The sequence below is a fragment of the Pteropus vampyrus genome, unplaced genomic scaffold, assembly GCF_000151845.1.
Source record: "Pteropus vampyrus isolate Shadow unplaced genomic scaffold, Pvam_2.0 Scaffold220, whole genome shotgun sequence".
NCBI lineage: Eukaryota > Metazoa > Chordata > Mammalia > Chiroptera > Pteropodidae > Pteropus > Pteropus vampyrus.
The window spans coordinates 544,992-564,868 of NW_011889001.1; the positions used below are offsets into that span (position 1 = coordinate 544,992).

Sequence of the window (19,877 nt, forward strand, 5' to 3'; positions counted from 1 at the left end):
CTGTCCACTCCATGGTTTTAAGACCCTCTTTTGCCATGACTGCTCCTTGGTGGTATTCAGGCAATGTCTCTGATGGAAAATTTGTAGGCTCTGGTTCCGGCAAGGGCTGGCCTGGGATGAATGCTATAACTGGATGGTATCTGTAGTTCAGGGTTCTTAAATCTTCCCTGCTCCAATTCTCTTCCTCAAAGGAGAAGACAAGTGGAAGTGAGTAGCTCTGTATCCTCTGTCCTCTGCCAGAATCGTACCTCGCCCCCATGAAGGAAGAGGCCTTACTCGTGCTCTGAGTAGTCTACACTGGTTAGAGTTAGTTATTCAGGGGTAGGGCTCTCTCTGTCCACTAGGCTGGAAGCTCTTGACATGCTGATCTGATTTCTTTTAACTGCCTCCATGACCTTAAACAGTAGGTACCCAATGCAGTCAAGAGTCCAGTTGTAAGAGACTCGCTGTTGGGATCAGGTAGAGCAGGGTTGACTCTTGGCTCCACCTCTCCCTTGCAGTATGGCCTCGCATAAGTTTCCTAACTTCTCTGAACTTCTGTTTCTTTTCCATAAAATAAAGCTATTATTTATTATTGTGCCAGTTGTGATAATGTTTCTAAAATACCTAACTCAGTGTTAGACATATGGTAAGTACTTAATGAATCGTTGTCTTTGTTTTGGTTGTTATGAATAATGTTTAGGAGGCGAGTCTTAAGTCATACATAAGTTGCGCAGTCCAAAATAAGAACAGAATAAATGTGTGGGGGAAATGAGCATTTTAGAGCAGATGCTTCTGGAGAGCCATCTTAGATTGACTGAATTCTGACACTATCACCCCCCTTGTCTCCACTCCATCGCGACATGATCATAACTCTGTATATCATCTGTACAGACCATCTTGATTGCTCTAGCTCCTCACAGGTCCCCAAATATGACTAAGGTCCTGGTTCGCCCAGTCTTCTCTTTTTCATTCCTGCAACTAAGCATCAGATCCTGATCCAATTTTGACACTAGAGGCCAAACCCAAGCCCACTGAGGTCTGGAATGTATCTCACTCCTGGACCTCTGGCCAGCATCCTCTTTGCAGTCACCTTTCAAGGTCGCCACTGCCAGTCAGTCCTGCAACCCATGTCAACCCACTACACTCCCTGTTACTGATCATTGACCTTGTATAGGGTCAATGACAGGTGCAGAATCTGCCTTCAACTTCATTACACTGGATGGAGTCCCAGGCTCTACCTTCTCTTTTATTCCTTGACACTGTAGTTGCCATGTTGGAAACCTGGTACCAGCCAACTTTTTTCCAAACCAGAACTATGATATTCCAAATTCCCTGGTTTGGTAACACATGTGGATACAACAGTGTGGATGCAGGGACCTACAAATATCCCTGATAGTTTCAGTTGGGTGTGACAAAGACCACAGGCCCCAGATGTCTTTGACTCTCCTTAGAGATTTAGAAAGAAGCTACTTTCAACTTAGTGTAAGTGTAGATTCTAAATACTGTTCAAGAGATCAAAAGCTGCCTTAGTAATTAGGGATCTCCCCTTAACTGGAAGTGTACAAAGAGGTGCTGGTGATGCCTGCCAAGAGGGCTCTTGAATTGTGTGGGAAACTGGGTGAAATGGACAGAAATGGGTACTATAGTTTGGGCATGTCCATGCTCTCTGAATTATGTGTGACATAGGACCAGGATGCCAGCATTTTATAGCGATTTATTTTGAAACGATGTCTCTGGTCTTCTGAGAAACTTTCCACACAATTGGCTATAAAGTGCCCAGTTGGAGCCAGACACCTGAGAACCGTTATGATATGGGGTTGGCTGTGGACTTAACAGCTGGACTCCCTAATGGATAAATGATCATGAATGACTTTGCAGAGAAAGGTCAGTCTGTAGTCTGAAGTCAGCCTGTGGAACGGCCAGGATTCCCTCCAGCCTGTGCCAGAGACCATGTCCCCACCTCTCAACCAAGAGTGCTCTGATTTGAAGCCACATCAAGAAGAGTGGATTTTTCTCTCAGAGGCTGAGGGGGAGAGGGCCAGAGGCCACTTGGACACAAAGGTCTCTCTGTCCTCCACCTCCATTCTGTGGAGAGAATAGAGGGACGATGGGGCAATGGTAGTAATTGCGTACTGCCCCTCACCCCTACCCTGTGGCTCTGGGCTTAGACTTGCCGGAGGTGCTCAGGATGGCCTTTTGAACCGCTTCTCTGGGCAACCTCTGAGCTCTGCTCACTTTGGAAATAACAATAAAGAATGCTCGACAGTGTGGAGTGGAGTGAGGTCTACACGGCGGCTGCTCAGTGAGTGAAACTTAGTGCAGCCTGGCTCTGCTGGGCCAGACATGCACAGGAGGTGGGTGGTTGTCGGGGAGCAGATGGCAGTGGAAAGCTGTAGTCACCACCAAGCCCTGCCGGTGCTCAGTGAGCAGAGATAGAAGGTCATTCAGTTCCCCAAAAGAGGATGCTGTCTGCTGGTGAGCAAAAGGGAACTTGCCTGTGAGGTGAGAATTTGCTCACCCTTGAGTAAAGGGCAGGCTTTGTACCCATGCCCAGTGAAAGGGCCTGTGTACAGCTCTCATGAAGTTAGCCATGCTTGTGCCTGGAGGGGTTGGGGATGGTTCAGGGTCTGAATTTGCAGCAATTATAATGACATACAAGAACAAATTGCTCTGTGGGAGGCCTTGTCCAAGTAGGGTCAATCCTCCGGTTGTGTCAAAAACCAGTGTGTTCTAAAATCATTTGACTTCAAGAAGACTCTGACTGGTATAGACTGTTAGCTCTGGTGAAAGCAAACACCTTTAAGCTAACTCTGGGAGGGCATGGCCTAATGTGTGTATTTTTCAGTTGGAAGACTTTGGAGCTCCCTGCTCTGTGAGCTTACCTGGGTCAGGGATGCTATGCACGGGGCCTAGGAATGTACAGCCTGCCCAGTCTGTATACCAGTATGGGAGATCCCACAGAGGAGGCCCTAGGCAGGAAGATGTCCTTCCGGCTTCCATGGCGCTTCAGGTCAAATGTTCTAGACAGTGCCTTTTATTCATTGTATAGGTGTGCACCTGATCACTCTTTTCTCTTCTAGAACCCTAAGTGATGGACAGGGATTTCTGGGTTTCTATACCAGACAGTCCTCTATGCATGTCGAGGGCACTAAGGTACGCTGAATATTCTTCCATTTGATTCCCTCGTGATTAGGATCAGGGGCTGCATCTCTGCCAGCCTACTCAGTCAGTGCTTTGTGTGGCTGTTGTACAGGTACCCACTTTCCCTGCAGACTGAGCTCCTCAGGGTCCACAAACTTTTACCATAACCGCACATACAGGGCATAGCACACAGTAGGGTCTCAGTGAACACATATGGATTGATCAGTCAAGAATCAATGAATGAATAGGCTAAGAGAGTATAAGTGATCTGCCTAAGGTCACACTGCAGGAAAGCTGGCACTCAGCCTTGCTTTTCTCTTTGTGCGTCCAGTGCATCTTTCATAACTATAGAAGGCCTGTGAGGCCTCATTTCAGGACTAGGGAAGAAGTCTTGAAGTCCATGTCTTTAAGATGACATGACCTATAGCTCTCCTTGACTTGGAGTGTTCCCAAGGGATCTGCAGGGAGGAATCATGTCAAAATTTTCATCTCTGGCCTCACCTTGGGCCATAAATAGAAGATTCGACCTTCTATCCCTCCCTCGCACAGGCAGTGATGCGAAACTGGCATCACATTTCATCTGAGAGATGCTGCCTTTCCTGGTGCAGGGGCCTCACCAGTCCTCCAAGGGCTTCTGCAGCCCTATGGAAACCTAGGTGCTCAGCCTTCAGTTCAGGCCAGATAGAGGCACTGTCTCTTTTTCCGGAAAGTAAAATCCACCCCCTTCCTCCTAGCCAATTAACTCCATCGAAGCAAGAGAAACAAGTACTTTCTACAAACATTGGTGTTTGGTAAAATGTGTAACACTAGGTTCTTTGATGTTCCCCAAATCCCTCTCCACAGGGTCCCTCCTTGTTTTGACTAATCACTTCTTCTTACTAACTGTTATGATTAGGAGAATTGCTTGAGTACAGGCCCAGTGGTTCCAAGACCTTAATGAGCAACACGTGCAGACGTGCTCAGCACGATCCTGGAACCACAGTCACTCTGTTTCTACAGAGAAGTTATTGAAATGGCTCAGGAATAAGAGCTTCCTGCCTCCATGAGAGACCTGCCTCCCACTCCCCATTTGCATTGCACCTGCACCTTACACACTTAGTGCCTCCACCCTGGGTGGAAGAATTGTGAAGGATGAGCTTTGGAAAGGACCAGGCCTGCACTCAAGTCCTGATTCCACCACTCACCAGCATTGTGACTTGGGCAAGCTATTTAATATCTCTTAGCTATAGAATTTTTCATATGTCATATGGGGATAATAGTTCTTACCTCATAGGATGTTGAGAAGATTAGATTTTATTGTGTAATGTACCAAAATGCCTAAGACAGTACTTTGCATATGGGGCATATTATCAAACAAAATCCAAAATTCCATACAGAACTCCACTGAAATGAAGACCAAAGCCATCTCTCTGGGTTTTCTTTCTTTTTGCAGATTCTCCTTGCAGAAATCTACCCCAGGCAAATGACCAAAATTAATCACTCACTCAGTGGCATGAAACAAACAAGTTCCACTGAATCAGAGCCTTGTCCTTGTGACATCTATGCAGATGATTCAGGTGTCTGTCCACAGGAAACCTATGTCCCTAAGAGTCATTTTAATTTGATTCCAAAGGTGGCATAAAATTGGAATGTTTGGACCCCAGAGCTGTTAGGAAAAGTAAAGCAACATGATTTTCCCAGGTTTCGACATCCTCTCTTCTTTGCCCAAGGTGAACCTCATACATTTTAAGGAGAGGAACCAGGGTGCCTGAGCTTGTAATGGACAGGCACCACTCACCCTTCCAGCCCTTGCTGCCTCAGGCCCCCAGCACAACTCCCTCTTTAGGAAGGACACCTAAGAACTTCAGACATCATTACCTTCACATTGAGCAAAACAGTGTTCCAAATGTCTGGTGCTCATCACTCAAATTCTAGACAGTCTTTGGTCTGTTTCTTCCAAAAGTCCCAAGCATCTCTAAGCTTCTGCTATTGAGAGGAGGATGCCTCAACAATCTGTTTATTTTGATGCCACTACTTTCCACCAGGTCCCTTATAACTTACTCCTGGTTTCCTGAGTGCGCTTGCAGGGGTTACGTGGCTTATAGGACATAGACTGGGACAGACAATATCCAGGGAGCTTCTCCTCAAATGTAGCTCCAACATTGTGTACAGAACCCCTAGATACCATCTCTGAATATTTTGTCATGCATTGATCTTACCCTTTATGAAACATCTGTAACTCTTTTTGTCTGGATCACTTAATTTGATTCTTAACTGTATGTGTTCACAATTCCCAGTCCTCCATGGGTATGGGGTCTTGCCTTACTAAGGATCTGGGTTCCCCAACTTGATGGGCTGTAACTTCTATATCTTCATGGCATTCACAGTGCTCAGCCCAGTTCTGGATATGGGGTCTCTGCTTAAGGAACGAGTGGCTGAATTAATCAGTCTTAATTAGAAGAACTCAGGATTTCAGATCATCCTATAATGACAATGCAAATAATAATAAATAGCAGCTGACCTTTACAGAATTCTTCTGTGGATCAGCCACACAGCCAGAGGCCTTGGGCCTACTATCTCCTTAAATTCTCAAAACACCAGTTTCCAGCTGAGAAAACTAAGGCTTAGAAGATCACCTTCTCATGGTTTGCCAGCAAGGGAGTATTTTTAAATGTGTTTTCTATGACTATTTAGGGGGTTCATTGGTATGTTTCAGAGACCCCTCAGAGTCTCTGAAAAATCATGTATGTGTTCAAGCACATGTTTATTTTTCTCTGAAAAAGTTATTGCTTTCATTAGATTCTCCAAGGAGTCCTACATACAAATGGGACCCTATCACCGGCGTGATGCAGAAAAGCAGTTTCGGCCTACGCAAGGGACCTCCCAGGAAGACATTGCCTCACCATGGTTGTCATTCTCACTAGCTCCCCAGGGGGTAGAGTCCAAGGACACAGACCCTGGTTGTAGCAATGCACAGTTAGCTAGACACTGCCAGCTTGGCACCTTGGACAGGCCTGAAATTTACATCTAAATTCCGAGACCAGTAGATTAGCCTTATTAAGTTTCCTGATTAAAGAATTGGCTTTGGGGGGCTTACCTGTCTCCAGCAGATTCTCCTTTTGATTACTCAGAAGTACTCTTATTTCCAGGTTAATGTCTATAAATAAACTCACCTGCTCTCTCCCACCTACTCTGGCTCTCCGTTAAAAAAAAAAAAAAAAACGTCTGTCCCAAATCACATTAAAAAGTGGGAGATTCTATCTCAATATGGCAAGTGGACTAGCCCAATGGCTCCAAAACGATCTTTTTTGTTTAACTTTTTGAGGTCTCATTGCCGACCATCCTCCATGCAGCCTGAGCCAGTCTCTCAAGAACATTCTGGAAGACACAGAGCCCCATTCCTGTAACCCAGGACTGACAGTGTTCCCCCTACCTGAACAGAGAATCACAGCTCAGCAGTTTCCCATCCCTTAAAAGGACTGAGTTTTCCTAGCCTTTTAACAGGAAGCTTCAGCAGTAGTAACCGTGGCAACAGATCAGAGAGGCTTCAAAAAAGCCTGTCTGTATGTGATTAAGGGAAAGAAGGATATGGACATAAGAGCAGGGGGCTCAGACAAGGAGACCCTGGCTCTGAGCCCTACCACTGCACTTTCCAAGGGCTTTTGCAGAAGGAGATGGCAGATTTTCTTCTCCTTCTGGCCCCACTCTCTTCTCCCCTTTAAACATTTTTTGACTGGTTGTCTCAACTGGCCTCCTTCCTGAGGATATTCCTGTGGCCCTTGGTTCTGGACAAATACTTCTAGCAGGGGTAGGGCCCCATACCCAGAGAGTGCAGCCTGAATGGGTAGGAAGTGGTCATAGCACCTTCCTTTAGGTAAACTTATTCAGAGGCAAAACGTGTTCTGGTCAGACTCTTCACTCAGGTACAGGAGAGCTGTTTTATTTCCCACAGCCAAGTCTGTGCCCTCAGACCCTTCTCTGTGGAGTGCTGGCGAGGATGACAACCATGGCGAGGCAATGTCCTCCTGGGAGACCCTTCGTGCAGGCTGAAACTATTTGTTAAGGGAGTAAATGAGTGAATGAGTGAATAATGAATGGGGTCCCAGTCATTGTTTGTGGCCCAGACTCAGGTCACCTGTACAGATAGGCACTGTGAGCCGAGGCCTGGGCTGGGCTCTGAGGTAATAAGACATGCCCTCCAGGGGAGGTGGCCAGTGGGAAAGGACACACAGCAGGGCATGTTCAGGTTCTCCTGGCTCTCCGAGTCTGCTCTCCAGGAGAAGGCTGTCTATGTCTATTCCTGCTGCTTGGAAGGAAAAGATTCAGATTTATGCAGTCCCGGACTCAACAACCATGGCTCCCGGAGGCCCCCGCTTATGCCCAACAGATGCATTTGCTCTGGAATGCAGCCACAGATGAGAAGTGGTTGCTTCGTATGAAGGCTGTTTCTAAATAAACATGAAAATCCTTCCTGAATACTCACTTCTTTTCTTCCTAAGTGAGAAGCAAATGAACAGACATGGAACCGCACCAACCAGGGTAGGTCTCCCCAGCTGCCATGGACACCATCATATGAGGGGCAGGGCAGGCTTCTTCAAACCAGCTCCTCACTTGCCACCAAAGCCTCTACCACTCGGGGTCGCAAGCAGTGGGTCCTCATTGCTGCTGCTGCTGCATCCTCCATCAGCCCCAGAGCAGGGCATCCTGTCTTGTGCTGGAGAGGTGTGCACACATGTCACCTGAAGCCTTGCCCACTGAGCAGAGGTTGAAAACCAGGTGGAAGAGGCCTCTCCTAAGTAAAGTGTTAGGCATGGGAATCACGGAGACCAGCCAGCCACTAGCCGCTGCCCACCAGGAGGCCACAGTGTAGTAAGGATGACACAGAGGAAGAGATTCTCACAATGGAATGATGGAATCTGGGTTAGGTGTCCAGGAATGGGCTTATGGAAGCCCAGAGCTGGAATGCATGCCTGGGCATCAGGGAAACCTGGCGAAATGGGTGCTGGATCTTGAATGGTGAACAGGAGTTCGTCAAGTAGACAGGAGGGAAAAAAATTCTGTACAGAGAGAACACTGTGCAAAGGCTTAGGAGTATGGAGGGAGTTCAGTGTGCACAGGAAATCACAAGAATCTTCCCACCAGTCACTCTCTAAGAGGTGAGGGTCAAGTGGCTGGAGATGAGATCAAGAGCAGCAAGACTGTGTGGGGACTTGAAAGATGTGGATAGGAGGGTAAACTTTTAGGTAATTGAGGCTTGAGCTGAGGAACGCTATGACTCCATGTACGTTTTGGAACTTACACTCTGGCAGAAGAGAATGGATGGGAGAGATTCAAAGCAATGTTGGAGAATTCATTAGGAAGCTTTTGCAACAGAGAAGGAAAATTGATGTCCTTTGTTATGAGGTGGTAGAGGATATAGCATAAGGGAAAGATCTGAAGAAAAGGAGATGATGTGGACAGACTGTGCGTTGTGGGACACAGATGTGAGCTTCAGGGTCTGGCTGGCAACAGTACAGGCTGACAAGGAAGGTAAGGGCTGAGTTGTGTTTCCTGGTCTTGTCAGGTAGGAGGCCAAAAGGAAAAGAAGGTGTGGCGGAGGAGTGGGGGAGTAACCAGGCTGCAGTGGCGGAGCAGGGAGAGAGGAGAGCCAGCAAGTGTCGCTGCTTTGGAAAAACTTGGCCGGAGAGTAAAGAGGAGAGGACACGCAACGTAGAGTTGCCAGGTGACAGTGTTTCAGTTTTAAAATGGCAACGACTTATGCGAGTTTAAGTAGAGAAGCTGGAGACAGGGAGAAAGTGAATTTGAAGGTCAAAGAAGTGAGGAGATCATTGGTGGGGCATGGCGTGCGGGGCCTTTAAAATGTGGCTTGGTCACTGTCCTGGAATGTACTTACCTCTGATCTCTGCCTCCCTGCCCAAGGCTGCTTTCTGAACGACAACCTCAAGATGTCCTGAGGATGCAATAAGATAATATTGTAAAAGGGTTTGCCCCACCCCTGGCGTAGAGCAAGTACTCTATGAATGTATTTATTTTTGAAAAACAGTGGTCTGTGGCTGAGTCTGGGATGTTTGCTGGGAAAGTAAGACAAGCAGCAATGACACTGACCACTGGGAGCTTGTGGTCTGAGTCTCATCAGACTGAGCAAACAGATAATGTCTCAGACAGGTACTGGCCAGTACAGATGTTAACGAATAGTACAGTGTGAGGTGAGACTGGCCGGGTGCAGGAGCCCACCTAGTGCTAACTGTGTGCTGATTCAAAACGAGATGGATGTTTATCCCTGGATAGATGGGTGGGGAATTCTTGAATGCTATTTGCAAGACTTCAGTAAAAATGCTTCATGAATCCTGTCCTATCATAAACGTGCATGAAAGTTGTGCTTTAGCTCAGACCTAATGGGCTTTGTATAGTACAGTACTGATTTTCTTTCATGTTTTAATAGAATTCGATTTAATATTTGCTTTCTGCTCTAGCTGCTTGCTGTTGACGGATGCAACACAGAATCCTTCCCTGGTGCCCCCCGACCTTGTTGTTATTCCCTCATTTTGTGTGTTGGCATTTGATTCCTGTCTCCAGCATGAACCACTTTACACATGTCTTCGTTCAGCTGGCGACCGTCACGTGTGTGAATTCTGAATGCATTACCATTCGGAACGGCTGCTCCAACAGACCTAGCACTGGGAGGGGGGCTTCCGGGATGGATTCATTTCCATCCGTTAGACATTGGGGAGAAGCAAAGCTCGGCTTGGGAACCTGAGGCTGATCTGTTCTGTTCTTGGGCAGGAGATTCTCCAAATGCCCAACACAGTGGCCATTAATTCAGCAACATTTTGTTCTCCTGTAAAGTACCGGGCTTTCTAGAGTTTTCAACACAGCATTTCAACCTTTGCCAGAGTGAGAACAGCAATATGGCTGCCGCTAACCAGTCAGGTCAGAGTTGTCCAGAGGGAAGAGGCTGCCCTTCTTGAGTCCCCGTGAGCCTGGCTGGTTTGTAGGAGAGAGTCTGTTCAAACCATGTGTTGCCTGACCACAAATGTTTGGAGTGCCCTGTCAGTGTAAGTTTGGGGTTGGAGACAGCTTTTCCCTTAGTAGGATAAGCATGGTGCCATGGTTAAGAATGTGAGCTTTGGAATTGGGCAGGTGTGTGTGTTCATACTGGCTTCAGTTCTTATAGACCGACCACAAGATCTGTAGCCAGTCCCCATTCTCAGCTTTAGTTTCCCTTTCTATAAAATTGAGTTAATTATTGTATTTTCCCAGTAGGTTTTATGGGGGAGGGGGGTTTATGTGCATGCAAAGTAGCTAATAGAGTGTCTGGAGCAAACCCCTATGCTTTTCTTGTGTCATAGGGTCAAAAATGGTGGCTGCGTGAATCTCCCACCAACCTTTCTTCTTGTCTTCATGCACTAAAGCTTGTGCAATGTGAATATTCATCTATCCAGGTATTCTGGCAGCCTAACCTACAGAGAGACAAATCTACCACCACACACATACCACATAGATCTCAAATTGTGTGAGATTTTGTGTAGCATGTGAGAATGTGTTCGAGCTTTTGATGTGTCACTCATATCCCTTAGCCCTTAAGTTCCATACCAATTAAGCAAAGACAAAGAATCAAATAAGTGTCCAGTATACATATATACCATTGACATTAAAGCTGGCTAGAAGATGTGGCTTGGTCCTAAGAACAAAAAGGCTTGAACTAAGGTTTTTGCATCTTCCTTTCCTTTGGCACAAATGATTAAAAGAAGGAGAGCCCCAGTGGGGATGACTAAAAAGGGAGTTTGGGACAGGTTGTCATTTCTGTGCACCATTTTTTTTCAGCATAAATTGATGCATGGAGATTTGGGGTTGAGGAGGGGAGGAGATGCGTGCATGTGTGAGTGTGGGAACACACCAAAGGTAGATGGAGAGATGTCGGACAAGGAAGTGTGTGCTCAGCCTCACTGGGCCTTTATCTCTTTACAGGTGTTCCATCAGGTCCCAGAAATGTCATCTCCATCGTCAATGAGACGTCCATCATTCTGGAGTGGCACCCTCCAAGGGAGAATGGTGGGCGGGATGATGTGACTTACAATATAATCTGCAAAAAATGCCGGGCAGACCGCCGGAGCTGCTCCCGATGCGATGACAACGTGGAGTTTGTGCCAAAGCAGCTGGGCCTGACTGAATGCCGTGTCTCCATCAGCAGCCTGTGGGCCCACACCCCCTATACCTTCGACATCCAGGCAGTCAATGGGGTCTCCAGCAAGAGCCCCTTCCCCCCACAGCACGTCTCCGTCAACATCACCACAAACCAAGCTGGTAAGTCTCTGTGCTCTTCTTTCTGTCTACAAGGCTGCCTCTTTGTCCATCTCTGTGCAGAAACAAGCTGCAGCCAGACCCATCAGGCCTCGGGCTTTCTACCAGGAGTGAAGGTGCCAGGTGACGGGCATTTGTGACGATGGAGGAATCGGGTGTACTGTTTCACCTCTGAAAGGGAGCTGGATTCTGAGGGATTTTCTTGTGCCCAGCAGAAAAGCAAAGATGTATTTTCAAGCCAGAGTAGGACACAGTGCTCTGCATCCAGCTGGAGCTCAACAAATGCCCTTGGATAGATAGATGAATGGACAGAGAGATGAATGGGTAGTGAATGGACAAATAGATGGACCGATGAATGGGTGGGTAGATAGAAGCCCTGCATAGTCTTGAGAACACTAATGCTACTCTATTAGAAAACCCAATGGAAGAAACTTCCCAGTAATCATGTGATAAAGTCAGTATTGCCTTCATACATTACTTTTCAATTAAAGCCATGTAATTCAAGAGTGCATTCTCCTTTATAGCTTGCTCAGATGAATGCTATACAGTTATAGAGACCTCAGATAGTGGCAATAGATCATTCCTGATAGCCAGTACCTCCCTGTGGCATGCACAGCTCAAAACACATTTTCTTCTCTTCTCTTTATTTCTATATCTCTTACACTTCTAACCTTTTCTCTCTTATTACTTTTCACACCTCTTGCAATGATCTATTTCTTTTTATATCCATTTAACCAGTCGATTCATGTACTTACTCACTTATTTGTTAATTCACTCATTATTAAAAGACAGTTATTAGCATCTACAGTATGCCAAGCTGTGTATTAGATACTGTGAGGGATACAATGATACTGGGACACCATCGTTCCTCCCGTGAAACTCATTAACTGAAGAACTTACAGGACATAGACACAAAGTACAAAGCTGCAAGGTGGTATATTCTAAGCAGTGTGTGCTACTATACACATGCAGGAAATACCAAGTGGATGAGAGAGAAACGAGCACTCTCTCCCTAGGAGTGATGGTGCCAGGCGACGGAGAAGACGTGAACATCACATCTGTAGGCAATGATGGGGGTTGTAGGCAATGGACATGATATTATTTGGAATTATGGATTTTTCTCGATCAACAAATTCTAAAAGGACCACTTGTTAGTGGACTAGCAGGCGCTAAGCATTTCTCCTTGCTCTTTCTCCCTCCGTGTAGCTCCCCCTTCTTGACCCCCTCTTTCTTATTCCATCCTCTTTTACTCCTCTCCTCCCCATCCTCAGCCTATTCCACCTCTTTTAATACCAGGCTTCTTTGATAGCAGATGATTCTTGGGTTTAAGCTGTCAGAACTGAGAAGAAAAAAGGTGTCACAGGAGAGCATGACTGTCCAGATGGCTGCGTTGTTGCTGGGAGCGTGTGTGTGTTCGTGTGTGCGTGTTTGTATGTATGTGAATGGTCACGTGTTTACGTGTGTACGTGTTCAGTGAGAAAATAAGAGGGGAAGTGTGGAAGCCTCCAGCTGGTGACCACAGCCCCGGTGCCATGGAGACAAAGGTTGTGACAGTCTGTCTTACCCAAAGAAGAGGGAATGGTAATTTCAGCATCATGTTGAGCGTGTAACATGGGCAGCCTTTGTTAGCAGTATTTTCCTTGCAGAGTTTAAGGCAGAAAACTGGCTGAAATATTTTAGTGTCCCAGCTTCTGGGAATAATAATCCTGCCAGCCTGTCATGTTATGCTGGGCTTGGCTGTCTTTTCTCTCCCTCTCTCTAAGCATGTGCGAACAAACCTGCCACTTATATCGGTTTGCTTTGATTTCTGCCCCTCCCTTTCCTTACCCTGCTATTCCCGAACCTGCCCATCTGCTTGTCTTGCCATCTGCACCTTCCCAGGCTGCAGTGGAGCTGAAGGACCAGGGTTCCTGCAAGGGGCCCTGCATTACCAACACTCCAAATATCGATTTTTATCCTCACCCATTCTCATGCCCTTTGTCCCCAACTCCTCTTATTCTTAACCTTTCCTGATTTTGTTGTCCCAGCCTCATTGTCACCTTTCAATATATGATTTCTCTTTGGGAATTCTGGAATTTGGGTGTCAGAAAGTTTACAACCAATGGGAGAAGCATGCAACTGCTTCTTGGTGATACATGGCTATTATAAAATAAAGATCAAGTCAGCCAGTGGTTTCTAATCTGTGGGCGGAAGGGCTCTGAGGAACGTGGTGCTATCACACTGCTTTGCTGAATCCACATGTGAATGCAAATTATTTTTAATCAACAGATAATTTTTTAAAAAGATGAGAACTTTCAAAATAAGCACTTGAGCCTGTACCTCTGCAAGAACAGTTTAGAAACATGAAAAGCAGCTACATTTTTTAAGGGATGAAGGAGAGACTAAATAACAAGCATCGTTAAAAAAACCTAGTGACTCAAATCCACAAAAGCATAAGGTGGATGGACCCATGTAGCGCCAATAAGTCATGACATGTCTTAAGCCTTTCCAGGGCACCTTGAGCACTTCCATGCTGAGTGAGATCCATGTCAGCCTCCCCACCTCAATCTCATGGTATGGTGTGACCCCTGTCACTGCCTGTGGCCACCGCTGTCTTACTGTTTGCATCATGAGTAGGTGAATGTCAGGTAAACAATTTGATCAAGAGCAGTCCTGGAATCAATCATTAAGTCAGCTGGTAACTGTTTATTGAGTGCCCATTCTGTGTCTGGAACTGACCAAAATGAAGTAACTGGGGACCATTGAGAGGGTCCTGATTGAGGAGGATGTAATACTCATTATAGTTAACACCATGAGTTTGTGTTTCTTTTGAGTTGACTAAGAATATGGAATACATGGACTTTTTTTATCCTCATAATTACCGTGACCTGGGCATTATTGTTCCAACTTTTCTGATAAGGAAACAGAAACTTAAATGGGGTTGGAGAATCTAGGATTAGAAGAGAGTCAGCAGGACATCACCTCTATTTTTGCCTTCCTATTTCCTGCCCTAAAAGGTGGAAAGTCTCTCTGGGCTCCCCATTTCATGGCCTCCGAGTGTGGAGGGGTTATTCAGAGCCAGCCAATGCCATCCTGCTGAAAGTAGGAGACCTCACAGCACCTGTTACCCTTCCACAATTTTCTTGGTAACGCTGAGCATGTAAAAGGCATTCCTCTGCTTCTCTATCAAGATGGAAGATGGGTGTGTGTTTGTTGAGGGGCACGAGTTGTTTGCAAGATGAATTGAATCCTGACAATGGATATAAGGGTCATATGAAAGAAGGTTTTTGGACAAGTTGGCTTCCAAGTGGTTTGGGGGTTGATCCAAAACCTGATACTCATGAACATCCGACTCTATTTTGGATGGCTGCTTGCCACTCTGGGCTGGTCCTCCTTTATTTAGGGTCTACGGACCTCATTCGTGGCTGGGTGTGTAGTTCTTGCTATTCACCAGACACAAGATTGTCATCTCTTTCTTCTAAGGGCTGCCAGGACATGCCACATTGGTGCTGCATCATGCTGCTGTCATGAGCCCTGCCCAGCGGAGTCAGGCAGGTCACCTTAGCTGATTTAGGTTCCCAACAAAAAGGGTTATGGTTGGTCTCAGTCCATCAGAGAAAGTCACCAATAGGCTTTTCTTGACCCCAAGGGTTGTGATCTAGGAAGAGACTATATGAGATGTTATCATCATCTTTTGGTCCATTGGGCACACAGTGGACAGCGTTCTTTCTGTAGAGGCAAGCATGATTGGAAAACACCAAAAAGTCTATTGAATCCTGAGATCCAGAGTCTCCATCTTCTTCTGTGATGACCCCAGTCATGTAGGTAGTCAACTGACTCAAGGATCTTGTACTAATTGGAGAGTATCAGAATAGGATCCTCTCCCAGCCCAGAGGCAGTGGCAGAGAACTATCATATTATTAGCATCTCCAATATGCCAAGCCACTCCATGTTCTTTCTTCACAAAGATGAGGCAGGTCAGATGGAGGAATCAGAGTCAGGGTGCTTTTGGAATTTGCTTAGCACCTCACAGCCAGCAAATGATGTTTTTGGGTTTCAAACTCGTTTGTGGCCATTTTATCCTCTGACTAATCAAAAATCGCATTATGGTGAGCTGTGTAAGTTGTAAGCTCTCTCTAAGCTATTGCCACATAGCTAGGCCACTTTAGCTGTCAAAAAAATGTCCATCATCTTTGGTCAGGGTTGATCATGAATTATGCAAGCTCAGATTTATGCAAAGTCTTCGGGGATGCAGCCTTGCACTGAATACAGCTGCCTTGAGTTTAAAATAGATCAGATCAGGTGGAACTCTCTCTGTTCCAGTGGCCAAGGGATCTGCAGAGAGGTTGTTATCACCACTAATTCCCGCAGTCACTCTCTGGCACCTGGCCTCAGATTCAGACTGATGGCCGGATCATCTGGCTGTCAGAGAGAATTAAAGTGAATGACAAACTTTACTTCTCTTTTCTGCCTGCCAGACTCAGAGTGTCAGAGCTGGGGAAGGGGACCTCAGAAGAAGTCTTGGAAAAAATAAATAAGACAAATCAGACTAGCACTTCTATAAAATCAACTTGTAGCAAGATAAAGTCGGTGAATTTGGGACCATCTAAGCCAGAGGGAATAAACTCAAAGACCCATGAGGTCAGACAGGCAAGGGAGAGGAGCAAAGCAGGTATCAGACAATAGGGAATGGTGGGGACTGCAGAGAACTGAAGGGGCAGCCCCTACGCAGTTCCAGCACGTGGCACTATAACCAATGTTGCCCAGTCTTATCAGATGAAAATCCAAATTTAAAATATTGTCAACTAATTAGAAATTTTTAAAGCACTTGAGAGCCAAACAAATCCAATTCTGGATTGAGCCTGTCGGCTGTGGTTTGCAACCTCTGATTCAGAGGGCTAATCTGATTTACCCAAGCTTGAAAAGTAAACATACTGTGTTGTTTCAGTCTCTTTCCACCATGAGACAGTCACCTTACTCATCTCTTGGACTCATGGTGGCAGAGATGTAACTGGGGAGTTCTGGGGTTTGTCACTCTCTCTGCTCTTCATGTGACTCAAGTTTTTTGACCTTCCATGATCCCCACCTTCTCAACTGTAAAATAGGAGTAATGACACCTGCTTCCTAGGGTTCTTGTGACAATCAGATGAGAGGATAGAAGTCACGCTGTAAACAATGCTGTGCACTGGAAGATGACATCATTTTTGAAAATATGTCTTGAACCTGACAGTAGTTTGCTGGATTTCTTCTTCCTAAACTCTTCCATTCCAAGGCCTCTCAGTATCTTTCTTTGGGACTAATGTCATCCACGTCAGATAAATGACAGGTATCAGTTTGTCCATTCTTCGAGGAAGGAGTAGACACCAGAAAGGAGAGCAGTGAAGTTCACATCCCAATGAGTTAATGATGAGGACAGTAGTGGAGCCAGAACCTGTGTACCTGGCACAGGCTGATCCTGCCACTCAGAGGAGCCTGTCTGTCTTTTCTTATCGTATGTTTGGAGAAGCAGCAATTTTTCCCCTTATTTTCATGATGCCATCGATAGTATTCATATCTGACATTTATAATTCACACAGTCATGTATGGCCTGCTGTGCCAATTGCATGTGAAATAAAAACGTATCCACTAACATATCCACTGTGCCCACAACACAGACACACTCCATTACCTTACTTGGTTTAAAAAATACATACACTACTTCTGTTAATAGTCACAAGCCCCTACAGTTTATCTATTTTTAAGGCATTTTTGAAGTTCCTAGACAATTAAAGTTACTGAGACACTACTTTTCCTACAGAAGAATTACCTAGGCCACCAGTTCCTCTGAATACATCATCTAATTTGCATTATTCCTTAGTTAAATATAGTATTTGCATGCATAAAGAATAATCTTTGAATATGAAAGGAATTTTATGATATTGCAATATATTGAGCTCTTTGGAGGAAAGATATTATGTAAATCTCAAAATTAAATATTAAAACAATATTACACCGCTGCCTGTAAAAATTTAGAGTGTTAAGATCCAAATGCTGAAACTAGTTCATTTTTAAGGGCTGATCTCATTGGAAATTAGGCGAAATTTGTTCCAGAGCAGAGAAAAGACTGTCAGAACTTTAAAAAAATTGGAATAAGTTTAAAGAAAACTTTTATTGAAGTTAATAAGAAAAATTTTAAAGCATAAGTAAACAAAATTTTCACTGCTCTTAATCCAATTTCATAGTTCGTTTCATTGCTTTATTCTCATTGTTAATTCTGAAAAAAAAAAAATGTTTTTATCGTTTCTTAAGCCCTGGCATTGAGAAGGAACTTCCAAATGGCCTCAAAAATGTCCTGGCCATTTTCAAATGATGATAGGTTGTCTGCTGAGCTGAGAAGGTCTACAGGTAGCACTGCCTATGACCAAAGCCGTGGTTTCTACCCCAGCAGCCATGGGGCTCTCCACCTGATGATGAGCTCTGTGGAGAATCAGGCTCTCTCACCTACCCCAGCTTCATGAGGGAGGGACCACATAGTGCTAGGCACAAATCATTGATAAATATTTGCTAGTTTCCTTTAATCCTCACATATGAGTTCGGATATAAGTGTTGGGCTGATGTATGGTGATCAGAATATGTCCTGGTAGTCCACAGGTGGCCAGGCAATCGCTCCAGGTCAGCCAGGTGACTGGATCTCTTCCTGAAAACATAAGGGAATGATCTTAGGATGATGCCAGGAGCCCTGATCAGAGGAACGCAGTGAGATTCAACCACACTCAAAAGAGATTTGTTTGTAGTTTGTTTGTTTAAGCACTTTAACTTTGGCAATGTCTTCATTCATTCAACTCAGTCTTTGTGACTACTTTCCATATGCTGACTCATTGGTTTCTGCTCCTGTTCATTTACCTACTCAATAAATATTTTTTGAGACCTTCTGTGCACCATGCATAGCTCCAGGCACTGGGAGCAGAGTAGCAAACAACACACAACAACCCGTGACTTTTGGAGTTTGCATACTAGTCCACAGCACACTGAGACTGGGATCAGAGGCCCAGAGAAGCCATAAGTGAGTATGTGACTCACTGGGACGGGACTCCAAGGGGCCCTCAGCTGGGCTTCTGTACCACGGCCTGCTGCAGTGTCAGCTCCCACTTTCCAAAAGCTAGGATGTAACCACATGAAGTTGCTAGAAAGCAGTTCAATCTGTGGTGGGTGTTGCTATCCAGCGACAGTGTCGGTTCACTAACTGACCAATTTGAACTTCATGTGAACAGATCTCACCTGCTGGGTAACGCAGTGGTTGGTTGGGTGTGAGGATTCTCTCTGTTCTTGATCCTGAGCAGTGGCTAGTGATGCTGCTAACAGCTGGAGAGCAGCTGAAAGTGCCTTGCCCTGCATCCCTGCGAGGACACCCTGAGGGCACCTGTTTGCTCATTTTACCCCATCTTGGGCCACGCACTCTAACAACATGAAAATAGGGCTGCTGGCAGTGAGATTGTAGTTCAGTCTCTTACCCTGTTCAAAGTCCAAATGAGATTACCATAACCTCCATTGCAAAGAGCATCTCTAGTTGGATTAGGAGGTAGTTGCTCTTTACCTTATGGCTCCGCCAAAGTGGGTAGGAGGGAGGAGTCCTAGTGATGCATCCACTCCACGCTCCTCCAGCAAATGTCTGCTCCACGAGCTGATTCTGGTCTCCAGGAGAGCATGTCCTACGTCCATCTTACCAGCTATCGTGCCCCAGTGTCTAGCTAGGTACCTGAAATAGTAGTATTAAACAAATGTTCATTGAATGAACTAATAAATTATCAAATAAATGTCTGACTGAAAATGCCTTACTGTTTCTTAAACTAATCTCAGGCACCAGCAAATGGTGTAGCTTAGGTTGTCTCTGTGGTCTTTCCTTCCTCGGGCATCTTTGGGCGGGTGCTCTGATTGGAGTTAAGCCCCTACATTCTCCCAGATGTTGGTAAGACTCGGAACTTCCTGGGTGCATTGTCCTCCCAAAACATGGCCCTGTGGGAGGCACCTGCTATGACCTGGTCTGTCTCCTACTCCCCTGGGCAGGGACCCAGCTGCTTGAGCAAGCAGTTGGGGGTAGCCACGGTGGCATTCCATTGCTGTTGTCTGTCCACCTGCATGCCGGCTCCATGCCTATCATTTTCACAGCACCATCCATGTTAAACAGGCAGGAGCACCAGGGGTTTTCGAATGCAGCAATTAACAAAACAGTAATCAAGCTAAGTGTTTAATTTCAGAAAATTAACATCTTCTCTGAGCGGATATGAAAGATTGGGGAAAAAGGCGCATTAAATGTTCTGGGTAAATAAAGGCAATGCTGGACCACAAATATTTTCCAGTGCAAGGGAGACTCTTTGCCAACCACTCTAGGCCTTGGGATCCGTTTCCCTCTGAGAGCCAAGCTATAGAATTGAGCTTTTAAATGTATGTATCTCTTCCTTCCTTCCTTCCTTCCTTCCTTCCTTCCTTCCTTCCTTCCTTCCTTCCTTCCTTCCTTC

At 45.6% G+C, this 19,877-nt stretch overlaps 1 protein-coding gene across 1 annotated transcript in view; it reads left to right on the top strand.

Moving 5' to 3' along the window:
- The window catches only part of EPHB1 (EPH receptor B1), a 323,669-nt gene that overhangs the window by 191,265 nt on the left and 112,527 nt on the right, over positions 1-19,877 (top strand). The window contains exon 8 of the mRNA XM_011373192.2: positions 11,071-11,406. Coding sequence (XP_011371494.2) covers positions 11,071-11,406 — 336 coding nt within the window. The remainder of the gene's footprint in view (positions 1-11,070; positions 11,407-19,877) is intronic.